Source organism: Melospiza georgiana, chromosome 5 (genome assembly GCF_028018845.1).
Source record: "Melospiza georgiana isolate bMelGeo1 chromosome 5, bMelGeo1.pri, whole genome shotgun sequence".
Taxonomy (NCBI): domain Eukaryota; kingdom Metazoa; phylum Chordata; class Aves; order Passeriformes; family Passerellidae; genus Melospiza; species Melospiza georgiana.
In genome coordinates this window covers 16,742,410-16,763,827 of record NC_080434.1, presented here as the reverse complement: position 1 = coordinate 16,763,827, position 21,418 = coordinate 16,742,410, and the positions used below count along the sequence as shown (strand labels likewise).

At 37.3% G+C, this 21,418-nt stretch overlaps 1 protein-coding gene across 1 annotated transcript in view; it reads left to right on the top strand.

Annotated features, from left to right (window-relative positions):
* The window catches only part of CENPE (centromere protein E), a 40,067-nt gene that overhangs the window by 12,218 nt on the left and 6,431 nt on the right, over nucleotides 1-21,418 (top strand). Inside the window, exons 18-37 of the mRNA XM_058024658.1 lie at nucleotides 1,455-1,529; nucleotides 1,779-1,901; nucleotides 2,256-2,390; nucleotides 2,987-3,164; nucleotides 3,619-3,773; nucleotides 5,189-5,503; nucleotides 6,321-6,632; nucleotides 6,778-6,936; nucleotides 7,431-7,640; nucleotides 8,203-8,487; nucleotides 8,599-8,757; nucleotides 9,527-9,757; nucleotides 10,282-10,443; nucleotides 11,383-11,667; nucleotides 11,779-11,937; nucleotides 14,134-14,364; nucleotides 18,151-18,351; nucleotides 18,430-18,576; nucleotides 19,791-20,003; nucleotides 21,184-21,393. Coding sequence (XP_057880641.1) covers nucleotides 1,455-1,529; nucleotides 1,779-1,901; nucleotides 2,256-2,390; nucleotides 2,987-3,164; nucleotides 3,619-3,773; nucleotides 5,189-5,503; nucleotides 6,321-6,632; nucleotides 6,778-6,936; nucleotides 7,431-7,640; nucleotides 8,203-8,487; nucleotides 8,599-8,757; nucleotides 9,527-9,757; nucleotides 10,282-10,443; nucleotides 11,383-11,667; nucleotides 11,779-11,937; nucleotides 14,134-14,364; nucleotides 18,151-18,351; nucleotides 18,430-18,576; nucleotides 19,791-20,003; nucleotides 21,184-21,393 — 3,945 coding nt within the window. The remainder of the gene's footprint in view (nucleotides 1-1,454; nucleotides 1,530-1,778; nucleotides 1,902-2,255; nucleotides 2,391-2,986; nucleotides 3,165-3,618; nucleotides 3,774-5,188; nucleotides 5,504-6,320; nucleotides 6,633-6,777; nucleotides 6,937-7,430; nucleotides 7,641-8,202; nucleotides 8,488-8,598; nucleotides 8,758-9,526; nucleotides 9,758-10,281; nucleotides 10,444-11,382; nucleotides 11,668-11,778; nucleotides 11,938-14,133; nucleotides 14,365-18,150; nucleotides 18,352-18,429; nucleotides 18,577-19,790; nucleotides 20,004-21,183; nucleotides 21,394-21,418) is intronic.

Below are 21,418 nucleotides of genomic sequence, written 5' to 3'. Positions count from 1 at the left end.
GTGCCAGGAAGTCACAAAAAATGTGATGTTATCTACTGGATAACTTAGAATATAAGAAATGCTGACTTTCAGTTCTCTTCACTCTTTGTGTGGTTACTAGAGATGTTCCTTGTTTATCCAAATGTTTATGCTCTGATACTATAGCCTAAGATACTTATTACTTGTATTAGCTTCTACCTGCTTAAAGGCTGGACTGTGAAATAAGTTATGGCAAAAAGAACCCCAGACAAAACCAGTAACTTGAGGTCTTGAGACATGGATGTATTGTTCCATTTCTTTCCTGATACCTTTCTGGACATTACTTGTGCACATTAGTCTGTGTAATATCTTCTGATCATGACACTAATGCTGAAGTTTGTTACATCCTTTTGCATTTTTATTTCAAGCCACAATTTTAAAATGTCACTGCTTATTTGCATTGTGTTCCCTACAGTGATTTACAGATCTTAAAGAAATTGGCTCTATAAAATATTACCATTTAACTTGTATTTAAGATTCTATTTAGAAGACCCTTTGTATGTGCTATCTTCCTTAGCTAATGTTTAACAAATCCTAAGTTAGTTTTCCCTGCAAAGTTTTTGGGTATCTAATAGACACTGAAAACCAAAGTTTTTGGGTGTCTAAAGTAGCTTCCATTGCAAGAACTGCTTTTTAAATTATTTGTTTGCAGATATCTGATGACAGTCCATAAAATGTAAACATTTATTGATACCCATGTAGTAGATTACTTGTAGCAATACTGATAGGTCACATACATTACCAAATACATTAGATTAAATATATCAGTTTATACCGGTAAACAACATAGGAATGCTCACAGGAGGGTGCTTGTTTTAAAGCTTTTCACTAATATTAAATTTGCAGATTGAATTTTCTTACCTTTGCTTGTGACTATACATAAGTACTTGTAGATGAGTACTTATTGTAAAACTTTCCTAACAAAGACCAATAGAAAGAAGTGGAAAAAGCTTCTAAATGAACTTCTACTTGTGGCTTCTTTCAGAGAATGCCACTGAATGTGTTCATGGCTTGTTTAAGTTCTATTTTGGCATCTTCTCACTCCTGTCAGTGAATAGATTAAATCATAAATATCTGCACTGTGTCATAAAAAGCTGCTTAACATGACTGGAATTTGAAGTGTTGCGTCTGTACAATTTCTACATTAATTGCTTTGATCACATTGCTCTTGCTTGTCAAACTATTGCAGATTAAATTGTACTTGAATCCTTTCTAATTACTGGGGAGCTAAAACACAGAGCTTTGCATCTCACATATCCACTTGGAAAGAATATGCAGCGTCTTGCTTTGTAGATGTTTAAGTAGATGTGTGAGTATACACTAATAAAAAAGAAAACACAAGATAGACTGGCTTGTTTTCATGGTGTTGGCAGCTAAAGCTACTGGTGTGGGTGCTTTTAACATCCTCTGCAATTTTGCTTTAATTTGCTCCACAGATTCAACTAATGCATGAAATTACCAACTTAAAGAATCTAATTTCAAATGCTGAAGTGTACAATGAGGAACTTGAGGTGAGCCTCTCCATGAATTTACAGATAGTAAGACTTGTGTGAAATGTGCTTGGTTTGTTTAGCTTGAAATACCATATCTGCTGAGGCCAAGCTAGACATCATTGTGCTTGGGTTAATCTTACCAGCTATGAGGGGGATATGACTAAGAACCATGAATGCTTTCTGTGTAGGTTTTGATAAATTCGGATCTGAAAATCCAAACTGAGCACTCCAGTCGTCTTTCCTCCTTTCTTCCCCTCCAACTTTTAGGCAGAAATAAATTCCAAACTGGAACAGCTGAAGGAGAAAGAGAACAAAATAAAAATATTACAGAATCGTGTGGAAGAACTACAAAAAGCAGAAGTGGAAAAAACGGAGACATCTTTTGCACTGGTAAACTTGATTTTTCTACTGGGTTGAGAGACTATTTTGTTCTTCTGAGTTGGATTAAATTTAGGTATAGCCTTGGTATGATGAACATCTGCTTCACTACAGGTCTTGGGAAATTTTGTTTTACAAAGTTTAAAATGTAATTACTACATATCATACAGCAGTAGTCTGGAGGAGTCAAGCTATGAGAAATGCTGCTGTTTATCCTGTCTCTCAAACAACCTGCTACTCTTCCTCTTAAAGTAAACTTACTGAGTTTTCTAAGCCTGCACTTACATCTTAACCACATTAAAATGAGCACATTAAATTTATTATGGCTCTATTGTGTTTTGCTTCTTTGAGTGTTGTCTTTTTCAGGGAGATTGTGATAAACTAACTGAAAAAATTCAGCAGCTGAATAAATCCCTCTTAGACAGTGAAACTGTAGCCTTGGATGCCAAAAAAGAATCTGCTTTTCTCAGAAGTGAAAATTTGGAGTTGAAGGAGAAGATGGCAAGTACATTTTGAACTGCATTTATAACTGCACCAAATGCTGTTACGGGCCTGTATGCTTCCAGGCTTGTGAAGGAGGCCATCAGTGTGGTGGAACACTCATCATTAGCTTTCTCCAAATACTCTAAGTAATACTTTTATTATGCAATTTGTGCAAAATGGGTCTTCAGGAAAGAGATAAAAAGAAAGTAAAGGCTTTTTCCATAGGAGTGGGTGGTTAGTTTTAAGTTTACCAGGAGGGAGAGAGATCAAAGAAGCAGTCTTTAGTGCATTATTAGGACATAAGACTTCAGACCTAATTTTACCAGAGGACAAAGGAGAATAAGAGATGTGGACTCAGAAGTGGGATGGAGCTTACTTTGAGCTTTCCAACAGTAAAGACAAAATAGTAGCAGCAGTTGTGGCCCTGAACTCGAAGGCATGTTTTCTTAGAGGACTCTGACAGGAATGCAATTAAGTTGTGCCTTAGTCTGCCATATTTATCAAGGTCAAAGCTGGTCAGAGTGACAACAGAAAATGTACCAAATGCATTATTTAAATGTCAAGTACATAGACTTTTACTATGTGTGACTTATATGTTGTATTTTTTCCTGAAGAATGAACTCTTAAATGACCATAACCAAATGCAAAAGGATGTCCAGTTATATCAAAGCCAAATAGAAGCGGGAAAAGCCAGTTACCGAAAAATGCAAGCTGACTTGCAGAGAGAGCTGCAATTTTTATTTCAAGAAAACACAAGACTAACTTCACTGATGGAGGGTAAAGTTCCAAAAGGTACTGGTCCAAGTGGTGCCTTTTCCCTGCTCCCTCTCTCCTCCCCTTGCCCTGTAATGGTGGGAGGATAGGCAAGGCTTTGGCTCTTGTCTTCTCCAATATATGGAGACTCTGGTTAGTATAAAGCAACCAAAGTATCTGGTATTGCTGGCATGGAGGAACTACTTGAGCACTTCCTTGAACATTCTGGAAAATTGCAGCTTGCAAAATATTTTGCACTGTCAAGTTAATGAAGATTGTTAGAGAGAATCTAAGATTAACTGGATATCAACCTAAGAAGTGCTGACTGCTTTTCTGACCAGGAGCTTTGTCTTATAATTGTTGGCAACAGTAAAATGTTCTTCTTTGGAATTAAAACAATATAACATCCAGAATGAAATATAAACATTCTGCTTAAATTAAAATATGCTCTTTTCTCTTGCACTTGCTTATTAGTTTAAACTGCATTTTCTAGATTTGTTTTCTCGTGTGGAGCTGGAAAAAAAGGCAGCTGACTTAAAAGGAGAACTAGAAAATGCTTTGAAAGAGAATGCACTTCTACAGAAACAAGTAAATGAGCTATCAGAATTTCAATCGCTACCAAATACAGTTGAGACACAAAAGAAAGAGGTAAAACCAAATCTAACTTTTTTTCTTGGTTTTGTATTGTTCTTCACTGGTAATGTACTAATGGAGGCCTATTGGATATGACGCTTTAAAGCCAAAAGTTGTCATGAGTGAATCTGAGATTTTACAGTTAAGTTTGTTAAATTGTTGCTTCTCAGTTATTTAATATTTGTTCTGAGTAATAAGTTTGTTTAGTTTAATATGTTTAGTCACTGACTACTATAATTATGCATTATTTTCTAGTCCAGCCTTGCAGGTCTATTTGCTGTGGTCACCACTGACAACTGAATGTAGAAATATAATGGTGTTTGATCCTGGGCACTATTTTAGGACTGATTTTTTTTTTTTTTGTGTGTGTAACTGGACAAAGAGAAAATGTCAAGATCTCATAGCAGAAATTCTGCTTGAGAAGTTAGAGATGTACCTTGCAAATTCTGGAAAACTTGTTAGGAAACTTTTTTTATTTCCTAGCAGGTAAGGGATTACTAGACTAAGTATGCTGCAAAGGTTTTAAAGGGTTGGTGTGCAAACACTTTCTAGCTTTCTTTGGTTTAAGAACCACTTGCACAGTGAAAATTATTCAGGGCAAGTAATCTACAAACTTATTAATGCTTTGTCTACTTCCACTAATCAACAAAATGTAATTAAATGTTATCAACTTTCTCTATATTGATGCCTTAAGGTTTTAGCATTTCTATTGTTCAGATTCTGTACTGCATTAGTGTATGACTCTGAACTCTATATGAAACACTAGTCAGCTGTCTTCACATTTTGGTCAGACTGAACAGTCCTTCTGGGCTTGGGAACCAAGGTCAAACCACTTACCTCAGGCCCTGGAAAATATAAACAAAAGTCAATCAGGGAGGGGAGGCAAAAGCAAACCAGGGGAATGTGTCTTTTACCTGAAGCTATAGTTGGACAATTAACTTCTGATATGCAAACAGACCAAACTTCTGTCTGAGAAATCTTGTGACTGTTGTTCATCTTGGGTGTAGCCTCTGCCAGGCTTTTGCACTGCCCAAGGTGAATCCTTCAAAGCCCTTTAATAAATACCTACTTTATTCTCTAACTCTGTCTTGCCTCTGTTCTAAGTAGCCAGTCCAAGGCATCAGTATCGAGAAAGTATTGATAAATGTAAAAATTCAGTTTAGGAGTCCAGTCTTAGCTCAAACATAGGAAATAGGAAGTATGGAAGAACATCTAAAGAGTTAGAAGAGAGATTTCAGGACTTAGGAATCCTTCTCTTTTAAAGATTCTTTGCTAGACAGTTCCTCCCAACAGAGCAAAACCCAATGCATTGTGTATGTTTGCCTGCACTTTATTTCCTACATCTTCATATGTACCTGGTTTTTATTATTTAGTTCTGACAAATACTGATTTAGAAACCGCTATATATTAATATTGTTTTCTGTTGGCAGATTGTTGAAAGATGTGAGGAGTTACGCTTATTAAAATTGGAAAATGAAAAGCTGCTTTCTGAAGTAGCTGATAATGAAATGAGACTTAAACATATGTCTGAAGAAATTGAAAAATCAAAAGACAATCTCACAGATGTACAATTGAAATATACAAAGTGTGATGAGGAATATGTAGCACTTAAACAGCTCCATGAAGAAATAGAACAAAAATACATTGCTGCATCAGAAACTAATGAACAAATGAAGCTCCAAATAGAATGCCTATCTAAAGAAGCACAAGAGTCTAAAACAATTTTGGATGAAGTGAAATTAGAGGTCAGTGTCAGCTTGCTCCTTTTTACATAGGAGACTTGAGGAATTAATTTATAGTGCTAAAAAAAGCTGTATAAAACGTTTTTGGAGAAATACTCTGAAAGGTATAAATTACATAATCACTGGCTTCCTCTGGCATGAGTGGGTGCTACTTACTCTGTGCCAAGACTATTGAAGGCTTAGTCAGCTCAATGGACTCTTTTTGTAGGAAAAGAAATGTAGTTGCTCTAGATTCTTCCGTAATTGACCTTTTAATGCTTCTTTTTCCATTCTTAAGTAATACTTTTATTATGTAAGTTTTTTTCTATCAGTGCTGCTCTCACCTACTCTATATAAAGGCATAGAAACAAAGTTTCCTCTTTGGGAACTGGAGACCTTTTAGAACATGAGTTCTTTCAAACCAGAGGGAATAGCAACAGAAATTGACCATTTGGCCAGAATGGAAAAAATATAAAAAAAAATTTTAAGACAGGGAAGTGAAGCATACATATTTTTGACAAAGCTTTGGGCACTGCTCTGGCTGTCATATTCCAACTATGGCTTTGATAATTCCTAAGCTATGCTACAGTTTGATGTGTATGTTTTAGTAAGACTTTTGCTACTAAGAAGCCATCATAGGAAAGTTCCATAAACAAACGCTTATTAATAGTGGGCAAGAGTGTAAGTAGTGACTTACAGAGAAATCATGACCTTGCTAGCTAGCATCTTTCTTCCTTTCTAAGCTCATAAAAGTTCATTATATGTACTGTGAGAACATGTACATATAATGGAGTTCTGCATTATAATGCAAGTGTCTGTCCTTTTCCTTTGCACACTAAAGCTCTCTAGCAAAATGAAAGAACTGGAAGAGAAAGAAGCAGAGCAAAAACAACTTCTTGAGCTAAGAGAAAATCTTGTTCGGACTCAGCAGAAGTTAAAAGAACTAGAGCAATTAAAAGAGAAGGAAAGGATTAGTGAAGTGAGACTGGAGGCCAAAGACTTGGAGATCCAGGCAGTCTTGCAGCAGCTTACAGAATGTCAGGAAGAAATAAAAACTCTAACCCAGGAAAGAGATGACCTGAAGAAAAAAGAGGAGTTTCTCCAAGCTGAAACAGAGCAACTCAGAGAGGACATAAAGGACACTGTTTCAATGGTAGGAGAAGGACTTTTAAATTATACTAATATTTAGGAGAATATAGGAGTGGGAGTTTCTGTGGTTGTTTTTAATCAAGGAATGCTTACTAATACTATAAAATACATGTATTTTCTTTGTGGATTTTCTCTCTTGTATTCTAAAGAACATCTTGGCACATGAAGATTTGAGAAATACACAGAATTCTCTGAAGGAATCCCAAAAATCTGTCAAGAAGTTGGAACAAACTGTTTCTGAAAAAGAATCTCAGATTCTGAGTGTGGAAGAGGCACTAGGGAAAACCATTAAAGAACTCCAAATACAGGTAAAACTTTATGCAATAATTAAAACAAGGCCAGTTAATCTGCTTCTAGTCTCTTCTGCATCTCTCTTTCTTAAAAACTTTCTGGGCTCTTAATAGCGAGTGTGCAGGAAAAGAGTACTGCCTAATCCAAGTCTTGACCAGCTACTGCTGTTTCTGTAGAGCTTCAAGGGGTAATGTACAGTCAGATTAACTGTTGCTTAACTTGTGTGCCCCATGGTTGTGGATTTGAGTGGTGGCATTGGATAGGAAATGGAAAAGGAGATGAGGGTTACTTAAGTGTAGAAATGAGGCTGATTTATATTTAAAATAGAAATTTCATTATTTATAACAGTCCCAATGAGAACTGTAAGACATGATTGTCAATGGCAACTCAGATCCCAATATAACACAGAAGCCTGTTATAAATACTGTAGGAGAGTGAATGAAACAAAACTTTGGCATTTAATTTTATATTGAATTCATGAAAATGCTGTCTTTGCATTTTTTTTAAATAGATCTCAGAAATGACAGAAGAAATGAAAATCATCACATCAGAGAGAGATCAGCTTGCTGAGGAAAAATCAGAAAGTAATACCTGTAGAGAAAGTGATCAGCTTCAGGTGCAAAAGGAACAAATCATTTTCCTTACACAAGAGAACCGTTCATTGCAGGACAAGCTGGACAGTTTACTTTTGAAAACAGAGGAGTGTGGGGAAGGAACTTGGGTAATTATGCTAAAGCTGTAATGGGAAGCTTGCTTATTTAAACTTTTGCTTGAGTGAAAAAATTGCAAAACACACTGCAGAAAAGGGTCGAGGTACTTTACTGTACCTCATTAAACTCCAAGTTTATTATGGTTTACTTGAGATATAGGCCACCCATATTGTTTACATAAATAAATGTGTATATATACATATATATGGACATCCAGTAGGAGAAGAAATAGAACATTAACTTGATACAGGATAGTAATGATAGTAATGATAGTAATGATATGTACTGTTCTGCAAAGGAATGATCTATAATTGAGTAGATGAAGCTAAAAACTCATCTGAAAAGGGTGGATTAGCTGTTCTAAAGCAAAGGTAGAACTTTTTTACTGACACTGAAAGGGACATTGCACAGATGACTTCTAATTGTAATCGGATCTGCTGATTACACTTTTCTGTGTGTGCTTTTATAGCAGTGCCTCTGTCTGTTGTACATAATGAACCTGTCAAAGGTGTCAGATACATTTTTCCTAAAAGTACTTCCTGCACGTGTTTACTTGAATCTCTTACAAAATAGATACCACAGACTCAAGGACAATCTATGGAGCAAGAGTTATTGCTTCTGAGAGAAGAGCTGAGCCAGGCACAACAGAAATTGCATGAAATGGAGGAAGCAAAGGCCAGTGAATATCAAGGAGAACCTGAAAAAATGGAGAGAACAGATGTTATTCCAAAACCACATGACTCCCAGGAAGTCAGCATCCAGACTGAAAGAGATGATGATGAATTTAAAATGCAACTGGAAAATCTCCAGAATGAGAGAGACCAGCTAAGAGAAATGCTACAGGAGACAATTAGCAAGGTAATAAAAGTAGCTCTCTCCCCATAGGAGAACAGCTCTAGTGGATTTCTTCAATTTTTGGAAGGGTGGTTCAGGTGTCAATGTGTTAATGTACTTTTATTGTGTCCAAAGAACTCAGAGATACAGGAGGAGTTGAGATGTACTCGTGAATGTCTTGGACAGCAGCAGGAGAAGATTGTGGAGCTGAAAGGAAGTATTTCAGAGAAAGAAAACCAGCTCTCAAAGGTGCAAGGGGCATTGAAGGAGAAAACTGATGAGCTGCAGCAGAAGGTCAGAAGCAGTTTTGTCAAGAAAATTACAAGTTCTGCAGGGTTTGGTGGTCCATGTCTACTGCACGCTTCAGTTTCTAGAGCTCCAGTAGATGTACTACAGAATCCCTTTATTTATAACTAAAGATGTCTTGGTGCTAAAAGAATGAATATTATTTAGTATCAAAAATGCGCTTTAAACTCTCTCTCTTCTCAATCTTACATTTTATACATTCCAGTAATGTCCTTTAGCTGTGTGATTCTGAAGATCCTTGAGCAACTTTAGGAGAGCTTAGGTCATGTTTTAATTTATTACTCTATTATCAATTGGTTCTCTGCTTTTTGTTTTCATGTCTAAAGCCAGTGTGGATTGTAGGCTTCATTTTTAACTCTCAGTAATGTCTCCTGTCTACTATGGATAGAGCAACCAAGGCATTTTTATGGATTTACAATGTCTTGCATGTTTTCCCACATTTTACTTCTGCCTTCCACTGAGACAGAAGCACTGACATTTGACTGGCTTTTAAGAAATATTTTGGCTTACTACAGCAGGAAACCACTGGGGGTATTATTTTCCTTAAAACAATCCATTTACAACAACCCATATGTACAGACACTGCTTCTGGATCATGATCCAGTGACACTTTTTAATCTAAACTTCATTGCTGGGACAAGAAATCTTAGGAGCATATAATGTTAATGGTTGTATTTTCTCCAAAGCATCAGGTTATTTTTGCCCATGCAGGAGGTGATTACAAATACCAATCCTGCTTTGGATTTGTTCTTTGCAGCTCACTGAAGTCACTGAAAACCTGACTCGTGTCTCAGCTGAGTATGGCGACCTCCTGGCAGAAAAGCAGCAAACTGAAAGGGCAATGAGTGAGCAGCTTGAGAGAATCACTTCACTTAACAAGGAGAAGGATGAGCTTCAGCACATGGTAGAGACTTGTAAGGAAAGGGAAGAACACTTGTTACAGGTTCAGAGGCAGTCAGAGACTTTGAAGGACAGCCTGACAAACAAGGTGAGGAGTTTTGGTGTTTGGTCACTACTTTGTATTCTGATGTTTTCTCAATGGTGTGCCAAACTCTTTTTCCACATAAATCCTATTTAATTTTTATTTCTCAGAGGATCATTTTTGTGCTGGCAAGCGAACATGAACTTGGGTGAATGGTTTTGTCTAAGTTTGATTTCTTCTGATATTTAGCAATAACATACTCCACTTGTCTCAGGCTTGTAACCCATTGGATTGGTCCTTCTTTGGAATAAATGTGAATTTGCCTGAGTGCCTATTCAATACACTAATCAGTAATTGATCCCGTATTCCACCTTTTTGAAAGGCAATGTGTAGACAGCATGAACCTAACAATTTTGAATCCTTAGTGCTTTGCATGCTCTTTGAATAACAGGTTTGGTTTGGAACATGTTCTACTTTGGTTGTACTGGTTTAATGTTATGAACACCGCCAGAGAGTGAATGAAACAAACTTTGGCATTTAATTTTATATTCAATTAATGAAAATGCTGTCTTTGCATATTTTTTTAATAGATCTCAGAAATGACAGAAGAAATGAAAATAATCACATCAGAGAGAGATCAGCTTCAGGTGCAAAAGGAACAAATCATTTTCCTTACACAAGAGAACCGTTCATTGCAGGAGAAGCTGGACAGTTTACTTTGGAAAACAGAAGAGTTTGGGGAAGGAACTTGGGTAATTATGCTAAAGCTGTAATGGAAAGCTTGCTTATTTAAACTTTTGCTTCAGTGAAATAATTTGCAAAAGCTGCAGACCATTAAAGAGCAAATTTATTGTTTACTTGAGGTATAACTACCAATATATTTATGAATGTACGTCTGGTACCAGAATGTGACAAATGTTTTTCTGTTAGTAAAATATTGGCTTGACTTAGGATGGAGATGTTCTGCATTGATCTGCTCATGGATGTAGTTCTTATAATCAAGTAAGGTGCAGTTAAAAGTTGCTCATCTGTAGAGTAATTCTGCTTTTTTAAAGCATAACTAGAATTGACTTTGTCCTTTTTCAATAGAGGGGACATAGCAACCAACACTTTCTCTAACTGCATGTGCTGATTGTACCTTTGTGTGTGGGGGAGTGTGTCTGTGTGTGTGTGTATATATATATATATATATATATATGTATACAAACACAGGCACATGTATATATAATGTAAACTTCAAAAGAAAAGTATTGTATGTGCATTTATTTTAACATTGAAGAGGCCTTGGACAAATTTCAAGTAAATAATTTTCTGGGCCTACCTAGCATTTTATACTTTTGAGACTACAAATAGAGATAAGGTCTCTAGTTTTAAGATGGGAGAGGTTTGTTGCTGGGCTTTTTTGTTGCTGATATTCCCTCTATGCTTTAAGTATGATAGTGAAATACTACTTCTGATAAATTCTTTTAGAAGCGTTTGCTTCAAGTTTTATTTTCACATGTCTCTTATTTTACTAAAGAAACTTAAATTTAACATGTACTTTGGTCAAATTTTAATACTCTAAAAGAAGTACAAATCTGTCTAAAGCAGTGTTGCTGTCTGTTGTACATAATGAACCTGTCAAAGGTGTCAGATACGTTTTTCCTAAAAGTACTTCCTGCACGTGTTTACTTGAATCTCTTACAAAATAGATACCACAGACTCAAGGACAATCTATGGAGCAAGAGTTATTGCTTCTGAGAGAAGAGCTGAGCCAGGCACAACAGAAATTGCATGAAATGGAGGAAGCAAAGGCCAGTGAATATCAAGGAGAACCTGAAAAAATGGAGAGAACAGATGTTATTCCAAAACCACATGACTCCCAGGAAGTCAGCATCCAGACTGAAAGAGATGATGATGAATTTAAAATGCAACTGGAAAATCTCCAGAATGAGAGAGACCAGCTAAGAGAAATGCTACAGGAGACAATTAGCAAGGTAATAAAAGTAGCTCTCTCCCCATAGGAGAACAGCTCTAGTGGATTTCTTCAATTTTTGGAAGGGTGGTTCAGGTGTCAATGTGTTAATGTACTTTTATTGTGTCCAAAGAACTCAGAGATACAGGAGGAGTTGAGATGTACTCGTGAATGTCTTGCACAGCAGCAGGAGAAGATTGTGGAGCTGAAAGGAAGTATTTCAGAGAAAGAAAACCAGCTCTCAAAGGTGCAAGGGGCATTGAAGGAGAAAACTGATGAGCTGCAGCAGAAGGTCAGAAGCAGTTTTGTCAAGAAAATTACAAGTTCTGCAGGGTTTGGTGGTCCATGTCTACTGCACGCTTCAGTTTCTAGAGCTCCAGTAGATGTACTACAGAATCCCTTTATTTATAACTAAAGATGTCTTGGTGCTAAAAGAATGAATATTATTTAGTATCAAAAATGCACTTTAAACTCTCTCTCTTCTCCGTCTTACATTTTATACATTCCAATAATGTCATTTAGCTATGTGATTCTGAAGATCCTTGAGCAACTTTAGGAGAGCGGAGCACATTCTGTAATTTATTACTCTATTATCAATTGGTTCTCTGCTTTTTGTTTTCATGTCTAAAGCCAGTGTGGATTGTAGGCTTCATTTTTAACTCTCAGTAATGTCTCCTGTCTACTATGGATAGAGCAACCAAGGCATTTTTATGGATTTACAATGTCTTGCATGTTTTCCCACATTTTACTTCTACCTTCCACTGAGACAGAAGCACTGACATTTGACTGGCTTTTAAGAAAAATTTTGGCTTACTACAGCAGGAAACCACTGGGGGTATTATTTTCCTTAAAACAATCCATTTACAACAACCCATATGTACAGACACTGCTTCTGGATGATGATCCAGCGACACTCTTCAATCTAAACTTCATTGCTGGGACAAGAAATCCTCGGAACATATTATGTTACTGGTTGTATTTTCTCCAAAGCATCCAAAGCATATTTTTGCCCATGCAAGAGGTGATTACAAATACCCATCCTGCTTTGGATTTGTTCTTTGCAGCTCACTGAAGTCACTGAAAACCTGACTCGTGTCTCAGCTGAGTATGGCGACCTCCTGGCAGAAAAGCAGCAAACTGAAAGGGCAATGAGTGAGCAGCTTGAGAGAATCACTTCACTTAACAAGGAGAAGGATGAGCTTCAGCACATGGTAGAGACTTGTAAGGAAAGGGAAGAACACTTGTTACAGGTTCAGAGGCAGTCAGAGAATTTGAATGACAACCTGACAAACAAGGTGAGGAGTTTTGGTGTTTAGTCACTACTTTGTATTCTGATGTTTTCTCGATGGTGTGCCAAACTCTTTCTCCACGTAAATCCTATTTAATTTTTATTTCTCAGAGGATCATTTTTGTGCTGACAAGCAAACATGAACTTGGGTGAAGGGTTTTGTCTAAATTTGTTTACTGATATTTACCAATAACATCCTTATCTTGTCTCAGATTTGTAAGCTTGATTGGATTGGTTCTTCTTTGCACTGTATGTGAATTTACCTGAGTGCATATTTAATAGAGTAATCTTTAATTGCAGATAGATTCCGAACTTTTTGAAAGGCACTGTGTAGACAGCATGAACTTAAATGGGTTTTGAATCTTTGGTGCATTGCACCCTCTCAAAGGTGCAAGGGGCATTGAAGGAGAAAACTGATGAGCTGCAGCAGAAGGTCAGAAGCAGTTTTGTCAAGAAAATTACAAGTTCTGCAGGGTTTGGTGGTCCATGTCTACTGCACGCTTCAGTTTCTAGAGCTCCAGTAGATGCACTAAAGAATCCCTTTATTTATAACTAAAGATGTCTTGGTGCTAAATGAATGAATATTATTTAGTATCAAAAATGCACTTTAAACTCTCTCTCTCCTCAGTCTTACGTTTTATACATTCCACTAATGTTATTTAGCTATGTGATTCTGAAGATCCTTGAGCAACTTTAGGAGAGCTGAGCACATCTGTAATTTATTACTCTATTGTCAATTTCTTCTCTGCTTTTTGTTTTAATGTCTGAAGCCAGTGTGGGTTGTAGGCTTCATTTTAATATATAGGAATGTCTCCTGTCTACTCTGGATAGGGCAACCAAGGCATTTTTATGGATTTACAATGTCGTGCATGTTTTCCCACATTTAACTTCTGCTTTCCACTGAGACAGAAGCACTGACATTTGACTGGCTTTTAAGAGAAATTTTGGCTTACTACAGCAGGAAACCACTGGGGGTATTATTTTCCCTAAAACAATCCATTTACAACAACCCATATGTACAGACACTGCTTCTGGATGATGATTCAACGACACTCTTCAATCTAAACTTCATTGCTGGGACAAGAAATCTTAGGAGCATATAATGTTAATGGTTGTATTTTCTCCAAAGCATCAAGTTATTTTTGCCCATGCAGGAGGTGATTACAAATACCAATCCTGCTTTGGATTTGTTCTTTGCAGCTCACTGAAGTCACTGAAAACCTGACTCGTGTCTCAGCTGAGTATGGCGACCTCCTGGCAGAAAAGCAGCAAACTGAAAGGGCAATGAGTGAGCAGCTTGAGAGAATCACTTCACTTAACAAGGAGAAGGATGAGCTTCAGCACATGGTAGAGACTTGTAAGGAAAGGGAAGAACACTTGTTACAGGTTCAGAGGCAGTCAGAGACTTTGAAGGACAGCCTGACAAACAAGGTGAGGAGTTTTGGTGTTTAGTCACTACTTTGTATTCTGATGTTTTCTCGATGGTGTGCCAAACTCTTGCTTCACCTAAATCCTATTTAATTTTTATTTCTCAGAGGATCATTTTTGTGCTGACAAGCAAACATGAACTTGGGTGAAGGGTTTTGTCTAAATTTGTTTACTGATATTTAGCAATAACATCCTTATCTTGTCTCAGATTTGTACGCTTGATTGGATTGGTTCTTCTTTGCAATGAATGTGAATTTACCTGAGTGCATATTTAATGCATTAATCTTTAATTCCAGATAGATTCCCAGCTTTTTGAAAGGAACTGTGTAGACAGCATGAACTTAAATGGGTTTTGAATCTTTGGTGCATTGCACCCTCTCAAAGGTGCAAGGGGCATTGAAGGAGAAAACTGATGAGCTGCAGCAGAAGGTCAGAAGCAGTTTTTTCAAAAAAATTACAAGTTCTGCTGAATTCGGTGGTCCATGTCTACTGCACACTTCAGTTTCTAGGGCTCCAGTAGATGCACTAAAGAATCCCGTTATTTATAACTAAAGTTGCCTTGATGCTAAATGAATGAATAGTTTTTGGAATTAACAATGCACTTTAACCTTTCTCTTTTTTCTCAGTGTTAATTTTTATACATTCCAATCATGTCATTTAACTATCTCATTCTGAAGATCTTTGAGCAACTTTGGGAGTGCTTAGGTCATGTTTTAATTTATTACTCTATTATCAATTGGTTCTCTGCTTCTTGTTTTCATGTCCAAAGCCAGTGTGGATTTTGGGTTTTATTTTAGCGTATTGTGATGTCTCCTATGCATACAGCAATGGAGACATTTTTATGGATTTACAATGTCTTGCATGTTTTCCCACACTTTACTTTTGCCTTCCACTGAGACAGAAGCACTGACATTTGATTGGCTTTTAAGCAAAAGTGGAGTGGGTTTTTTTGTTTTTTTGGCTTACTACAGCAGGAAACCACTGGGGGTATTATTTTCCCTAAAACAATCCATTTACAACAGCCCATATGTACAGACACTGCTTCTGGATGATGATCCAGCGACACTCTTCAATCTAAACTTCATTGCTGGGACAAGAAATCCTCGGAGCATATAATGTTACTGGTTGTATTTTCTCCAAAGCATCCAAAGCATATTTTTGCCCATGCAAGAGGTGATTACAAATACCAATCCTGCTTTGGATTTGTTCTTTGCAGCTCACTGAAGTCACTGAAAACCTGACTCGTGTCTCAGCTGAGTATGGCGACCTCCTGGCAGAAAAGCAGCAAACTGAAAGGGCAATGAGTGAGCAGCTTGAGAGAATCACTTCACTTAACAAGGAGAAGGATGAGCTTCAGCACATGGTAGAGACTTGTAAGGAAAGGGAAGAACACTTGTTACAGGTTCAGAGGCAGTCAGAGACTTTGATGGACAACATGACAAACAAGGTGAGGAGTTTTGGTGTTTGGTCACTACTTTGTATTCTGATGTTTTCTCGATGGTGTGCCAAACTCTTTCTTCACCTAAATCCTATTTAATTTTTATTTCTCAGAGGATCATTTTTGTGCTGACAAGCAAACATGAACTTGGGTGAAGGGTTTTGTCTAAATTTGTTTACTGATATTTAGCAATAACATCCTTATCTTGTCTCAGATTTGTAAGCTTGATTGGATTGGTTCTTCTTTGCAATGAATGTGAATTTACCTGCGTGCATATTTAATACAGTAATCTTTAATTGCAGATAGATTCCGAACTTTTTGAAAGGCACTGTGTAGACAGCATGAACTTAAATGGGTTTTGAATCTTTGGTGCATTGCACCCTCTCAAAGGTGCAAGGGGCATTGAAGGAGAAAACTGATGAGCTGCAGCAGAAGGTCAGAAGCAGTTTTGTCAAGAAAATTACAAGTTCTGCAGGGTTTGGTGGTCCATGTCTACTGCACGCTTCAGTTTCTAGAGCTCCAATAGATGTACTACAGAATCCCTTTATTTATAACTAAAGATGTCTTGGTGCTAAATGAATGAATATTATTTAGTATCAAAAATGCACTTTAAACTCTCTCTCTTTTTTCTCTGTCTTACATTTTATACATTCCAATAATGTCATTTAGCTATCTGATTCTGAAGATCCTTGAGCAACTTTAGGAGAGCTGAGCACATTCTGTGATTTATTACTCTATTGTCAATTTCTTCTCTGCTTTTTGTTTTAATGTCTGAAGCCAGTGTGGATTGTAGGCTTAATTTTAATATATAGGAATGTCTCCTGTCTACTATGGATAGAGCAACCAAGGCATTTTTATGGATTTACAATGTCTTGCATGTTTTCCCACATTTTACTTCTGCCTTCCACTGAGACAGAAGCACTGACATTTGACTGGCTTTTAAGCAAAAGTGGAGTGGGTTTTTTGTTTTTTTTTTTTTGGCTTACTATATCTGGAAACCACTGGGGGTATTATTTTCCCTAAAACAATCCATTTACAACAACCCATATGTACAGACGCTGTTTCTGGATGATGATCCAACGACACTCTTCAATCTAAACTTCATTGCTGGGACAAGAAATCTTAGGAACATATTATGTTACTGGTTGTATTTTCTCCAAAGCATCCGGTTATTTTTGCCCATGCAAGAGGTGATTACAAATACCAATCCTGCTTTGGATTTGTTCTTTGCAGCTCACTGAAGTCACTGAAAACCTGACTCGTGTTTCAGCTGAGTATGGCGACCTCCTGGCAGAAAAGCAGCAAACTGAAAGGGCAATGAGTGAGCAGCTTGAGAGAATCACTTCACTTAACAAGGAGAAGGATGAGCTTCAGCACATGGTAGAGACTTGTAAGGAAAGGGAAGAACACTTGTTACAGGTTCAGAGGCAGTCAGAGACTTTGAAGGACAGCCTGACAAACAAGGTGAGGAGTTTTGGTGTTTAGTCACTTCTTTGTATTCTGATATTTTATTGCTCATATGCTAAATGTTTGCACAAACTCTTTTATTTTTATTCTCACCCTATCAGCTTTATGGTTGGTAAACATACATGAACCATGGGCAATGGATTTTGTCTACATTTCTTTATTGATTTTTAGGAATAACTTTGTCTACTGATCTCAGCCTTGTAACCAGTTTGATTGGTCCAGTTTTACAATGAACGTGAATTTATCATATGTGTGCATTTTTAATATAATTATCAGAAATTGAACATGTCTTCCACCCTTTTAAAAGGCCCTCTGTATACATTCTGGACTTAACTGGGTTTTGAATAGTTGGTGCTTTGCACACTTTCTGAATGCCTGACAATGTTTGAAAATCTTGGACCTAATTCTGGTCTACTCATGCTTTTCATATTGTTTCCTTTGCAGCTTTTCACCTGTCAAATTTTTCCTTTGTAGATGAAAGAGTGTAATTGAGGATTGCTTCAGTTTAGCAAATATTACTCTCCAGTTGAGGAAATGTAAAGATATTGTCCATCTTTTGTGCTCATCTTCTATTTATTTTAATTTTCTTATGATATAGACATAGGTTGATTCCCTTTTCCTTTGATTCCACGTGTTTACAGAAAACCAAAGTCGACTGATATAAACTTTTTGGGTGTCATACTGTTCCTCTTCCTTGTAATTTTTTTTCTATGTGATTAGGACACCAGAATTATTTTTGAACTTTTTTTTCCGCTAGTGTGATTTTTAGTGTTTAAGATTTGTGATTTTTGTATTTGACACAACTGATTTTACTACTTCATAGGGTGTGTAAAGACCACAACCACCAACTTGTGATTTGTGTTTTTCTCCACTGTTCATTGTAGATTCAACAGTTAACTGAGACATTAAATAGTGTCTCATGTGAGAAGGACCACTTATTAGCTGAAAGAACTAATCTCTCTTTACAACTTAAAGAACAAATCTCATCAGTTAGTCAAGAAAAAGATGAGCTACAAAAACTTCTTCAGGACGTCAGGTCTGAGCGGGACCAGCTCAAGACAGAATTGCAAAGAAATTCTGAGATGGTGGGTGTTGCAATTTGCATACCTGAGTTATTCATAACTTCTCATCTCAACTGGTACTTAAATATATTTTTATTTTAGTATGTTGAAACAAAGGCAAAACTGGAAGATGCTTTAGAACAAATGAAGCAGAGAAACCTGAACAATATGTCCATTCAGGTAAACCCAGTGGATATTGCAGAGCAGGTGGCCAATGACAGCTTGACAGACAAAACATTGAAAATTAAGGTAACCTTATTTTTCTGTTTGTTTTAAGGATGCACATAGAAACTTAATGACACTTGTCATGGAGCATAAGCCTTTTGTGCATTATGTATAAAGTGGTTTGAATGTCTTGCTAAGGTGCTGCCTACCATGGGATCATTTGATTTGCTGTTGTTGTTCAGTGGTTGCACATCAACTTAATGCTCACAGAATATCTCACTTGCTTTCATTTACTGTCCAGCCACCCCAATGAAAATAACTTGTCATACAGGCTCATAGAATCATTTAGGTTGGAATCTATAATCTCTTAGATTATAGATTCCAGCCCTTAAACCAGCACTGCCATGATCACTGCTAAACCGTGTCCCTGAGTGCCAGGTGTACAAATGTTTGAAGTAGCTTCAGGGATGGTGATTCCACCACTTCCCTGGGCAGCCTGTTCCAGAGGTTGGCAGCCTTTTCAATTCAGAAATTTTTCCTAATAACCAGTCTAAACCTCCCTTAGTGCAACTTATCACATATTACTGGAGACAAGAGGCTGACCCCCAAAGAGGGCTATGCCCTCCTTGCAGGCAGTTGTAGAATGATAAGGTCTTCCTGCAGTCTCCTTTTCTCCAGGCTGAAACACCCCCAACTCCCTCACCCACTCCACAAGACTTGTGCTCCAGACCCTTCCCCAGCTCCATTGCCCTTCTCTGGACACTCCCCAGCACCACCATGTTCTTTTTGTAGTGAGGGGCCCAGAGCTGAACACAGGATTTGAGGTGTGGCCTTGCTAGTGCTGATCCCTTTTGTAGTCCTGCTGGCCACACTATTCCTGACACAAGCCAGGATGCCCTTGGCCTTCTGGGCTACTGGGGAACACCCTGGCTCATGTTCTGCCAGCTATTGACCAGCACTCCCAGCTCCTTTCCTGCTGGGAAGCTTTCCAGACACTATTCCCCCAGCCTGTAGCACTGCATGGGGTGTGTTGTGATCTGGCAGTTCAGCTGTTGAACCTCAAACAGAAGTACTTTGCCTGGGTAATTATCTGGGGTTGTGCCTGGATTGGTGTTTTTGTCATATCCTCATGGCAAGTCAAAACTGAAGTCTTAATCATAATAACTTTTCCTGTTGTAAAACCAGTACATACTGTAGGGGTTAGTCCTGGAGTCAGGTAATTTATTTTATGTTTCTGTTTATAGCTAATCACACTTTTCCTCATTGTGAACAAATTAATCTGTTTCTCTTGCATTTAGGAGCTTCTTGAGAAATTCCCAAGTATGGGGAAGAGATATGAATGTCTCTCTACAGTGTCTCTTAAGCTGAAGAGTGAACTGAACAGTCAGAAAGCACTGCTAGCTGTGATACTGCCTCAGCTTCCACTGGAACAGAGTAAACAAGTCAAAATGCTTCAAACTAAAAATGAGGATATTAACACTCGTCTCCAGAAATTATTGACCAAATTGAAGGTACCAACTTATAATGCTGAATATGTGGATGCTTCATCTTGTTTGGATTTGGGTTTGGGGTTTTTTAAAATAAACTCTCAATGGTAACAGCTAGGATTTTATATACTCTAGCTTTGGGTTTTGAGAATCCATACATTGGAGAAAATAAGCTGAAGAGTAATTGCTTTACAATCTTAGAAAATGTAAATCAAACTTAGTTCTTAACTGTAGTTGCTGCTTTGCACAGAATTATTTCATTAATATTATTCCATTTTAATTGGAAAATGGAGTTTCCTTTCTGTACTAGAGTACAGAAAAATCAAATAAATCAAATAATAGATGACTATTTCTCTGTGGGGGGAAAGAGACATGCAAGATGGCTTGGAGATGCATCCTTACTCTGCAAAACTGCCCAGGTAGTTTGATTTTACAGCCTTCTCCCGTTTGGAATCAGTTTCTCCATTAGGCTAAAATTATTAGCAAAAAGGTTAAGGGTAATTGGGGAAGAATTCCTGTTAATGTATGCAGAGGTACAGTGAATGACAGTTTTTTCTGTTTCTTTTATTTACCATGAAATACTAAGGGCTGGGGGGTTTTTTGGTTAGAGCATGGAAACATGCAGAGGCCTAGAGAGAGGGGCTGAGGTTCTTGAGAGTCAGTGATGTCTACAAATAACCATTAACTTGGAAGCTGAACTAATATTCCAAAGGGTCTCATTTTATAACTTAACACAGACACTGTAGGTTTAATTTTTTCCATAGTTGGCTTTTAACTTTCATGGTTAAAGATGTTTAAAATTCAACTAGTGAGCTCTGCTAGAATAAAGTTTTAAATCAGCACAATGATATTATTCTTATAGATCATCTGCACCTTTCACAACTCCAAGAGAAAATAAATATAACAAAGAACACTTCGTTTTTCAAAGTTTAGATTTGTGTAAGACTGTCTTGGCCTTTTAGACTTCTTGGCTTTTTTGCAGTCTACAGCAAATAGTGTACTGGACAACTGCTCTCAGCTAAAAGGCTTACATGCCATTACTATAATGCACATGTGAACCTGATTTTCTTAGTCATGTTAGTTATCTTGGACATTTAGAGGCTCAGAGAGTAAGTAGATTGAATTATAAAATACTGTATTTTAGCTGGATGCAGGGTACCATTTTAAAACAGGCTCACTGATAGATTCTGTGCTTCTGCAACAGCTTCTCTTCAGCTCTGTTTGCACAAAGAGAAGAGAATATCACACTACTGTTCACAAGTATGAAATGGAATTGCTGGAGGAGAAGAGAAAACAAGATCACCTACAGGCCCAGATTCAGTGTCTCAGGAACATTAATTTGAAGCAGAATGAAGTATCATCTCAAGAGTTAAACAGCTGTGAAGGACTGCAGAGTTTCTACTTGGATGCAGAGGTAATATTTGGGGAAAAAAATAGAC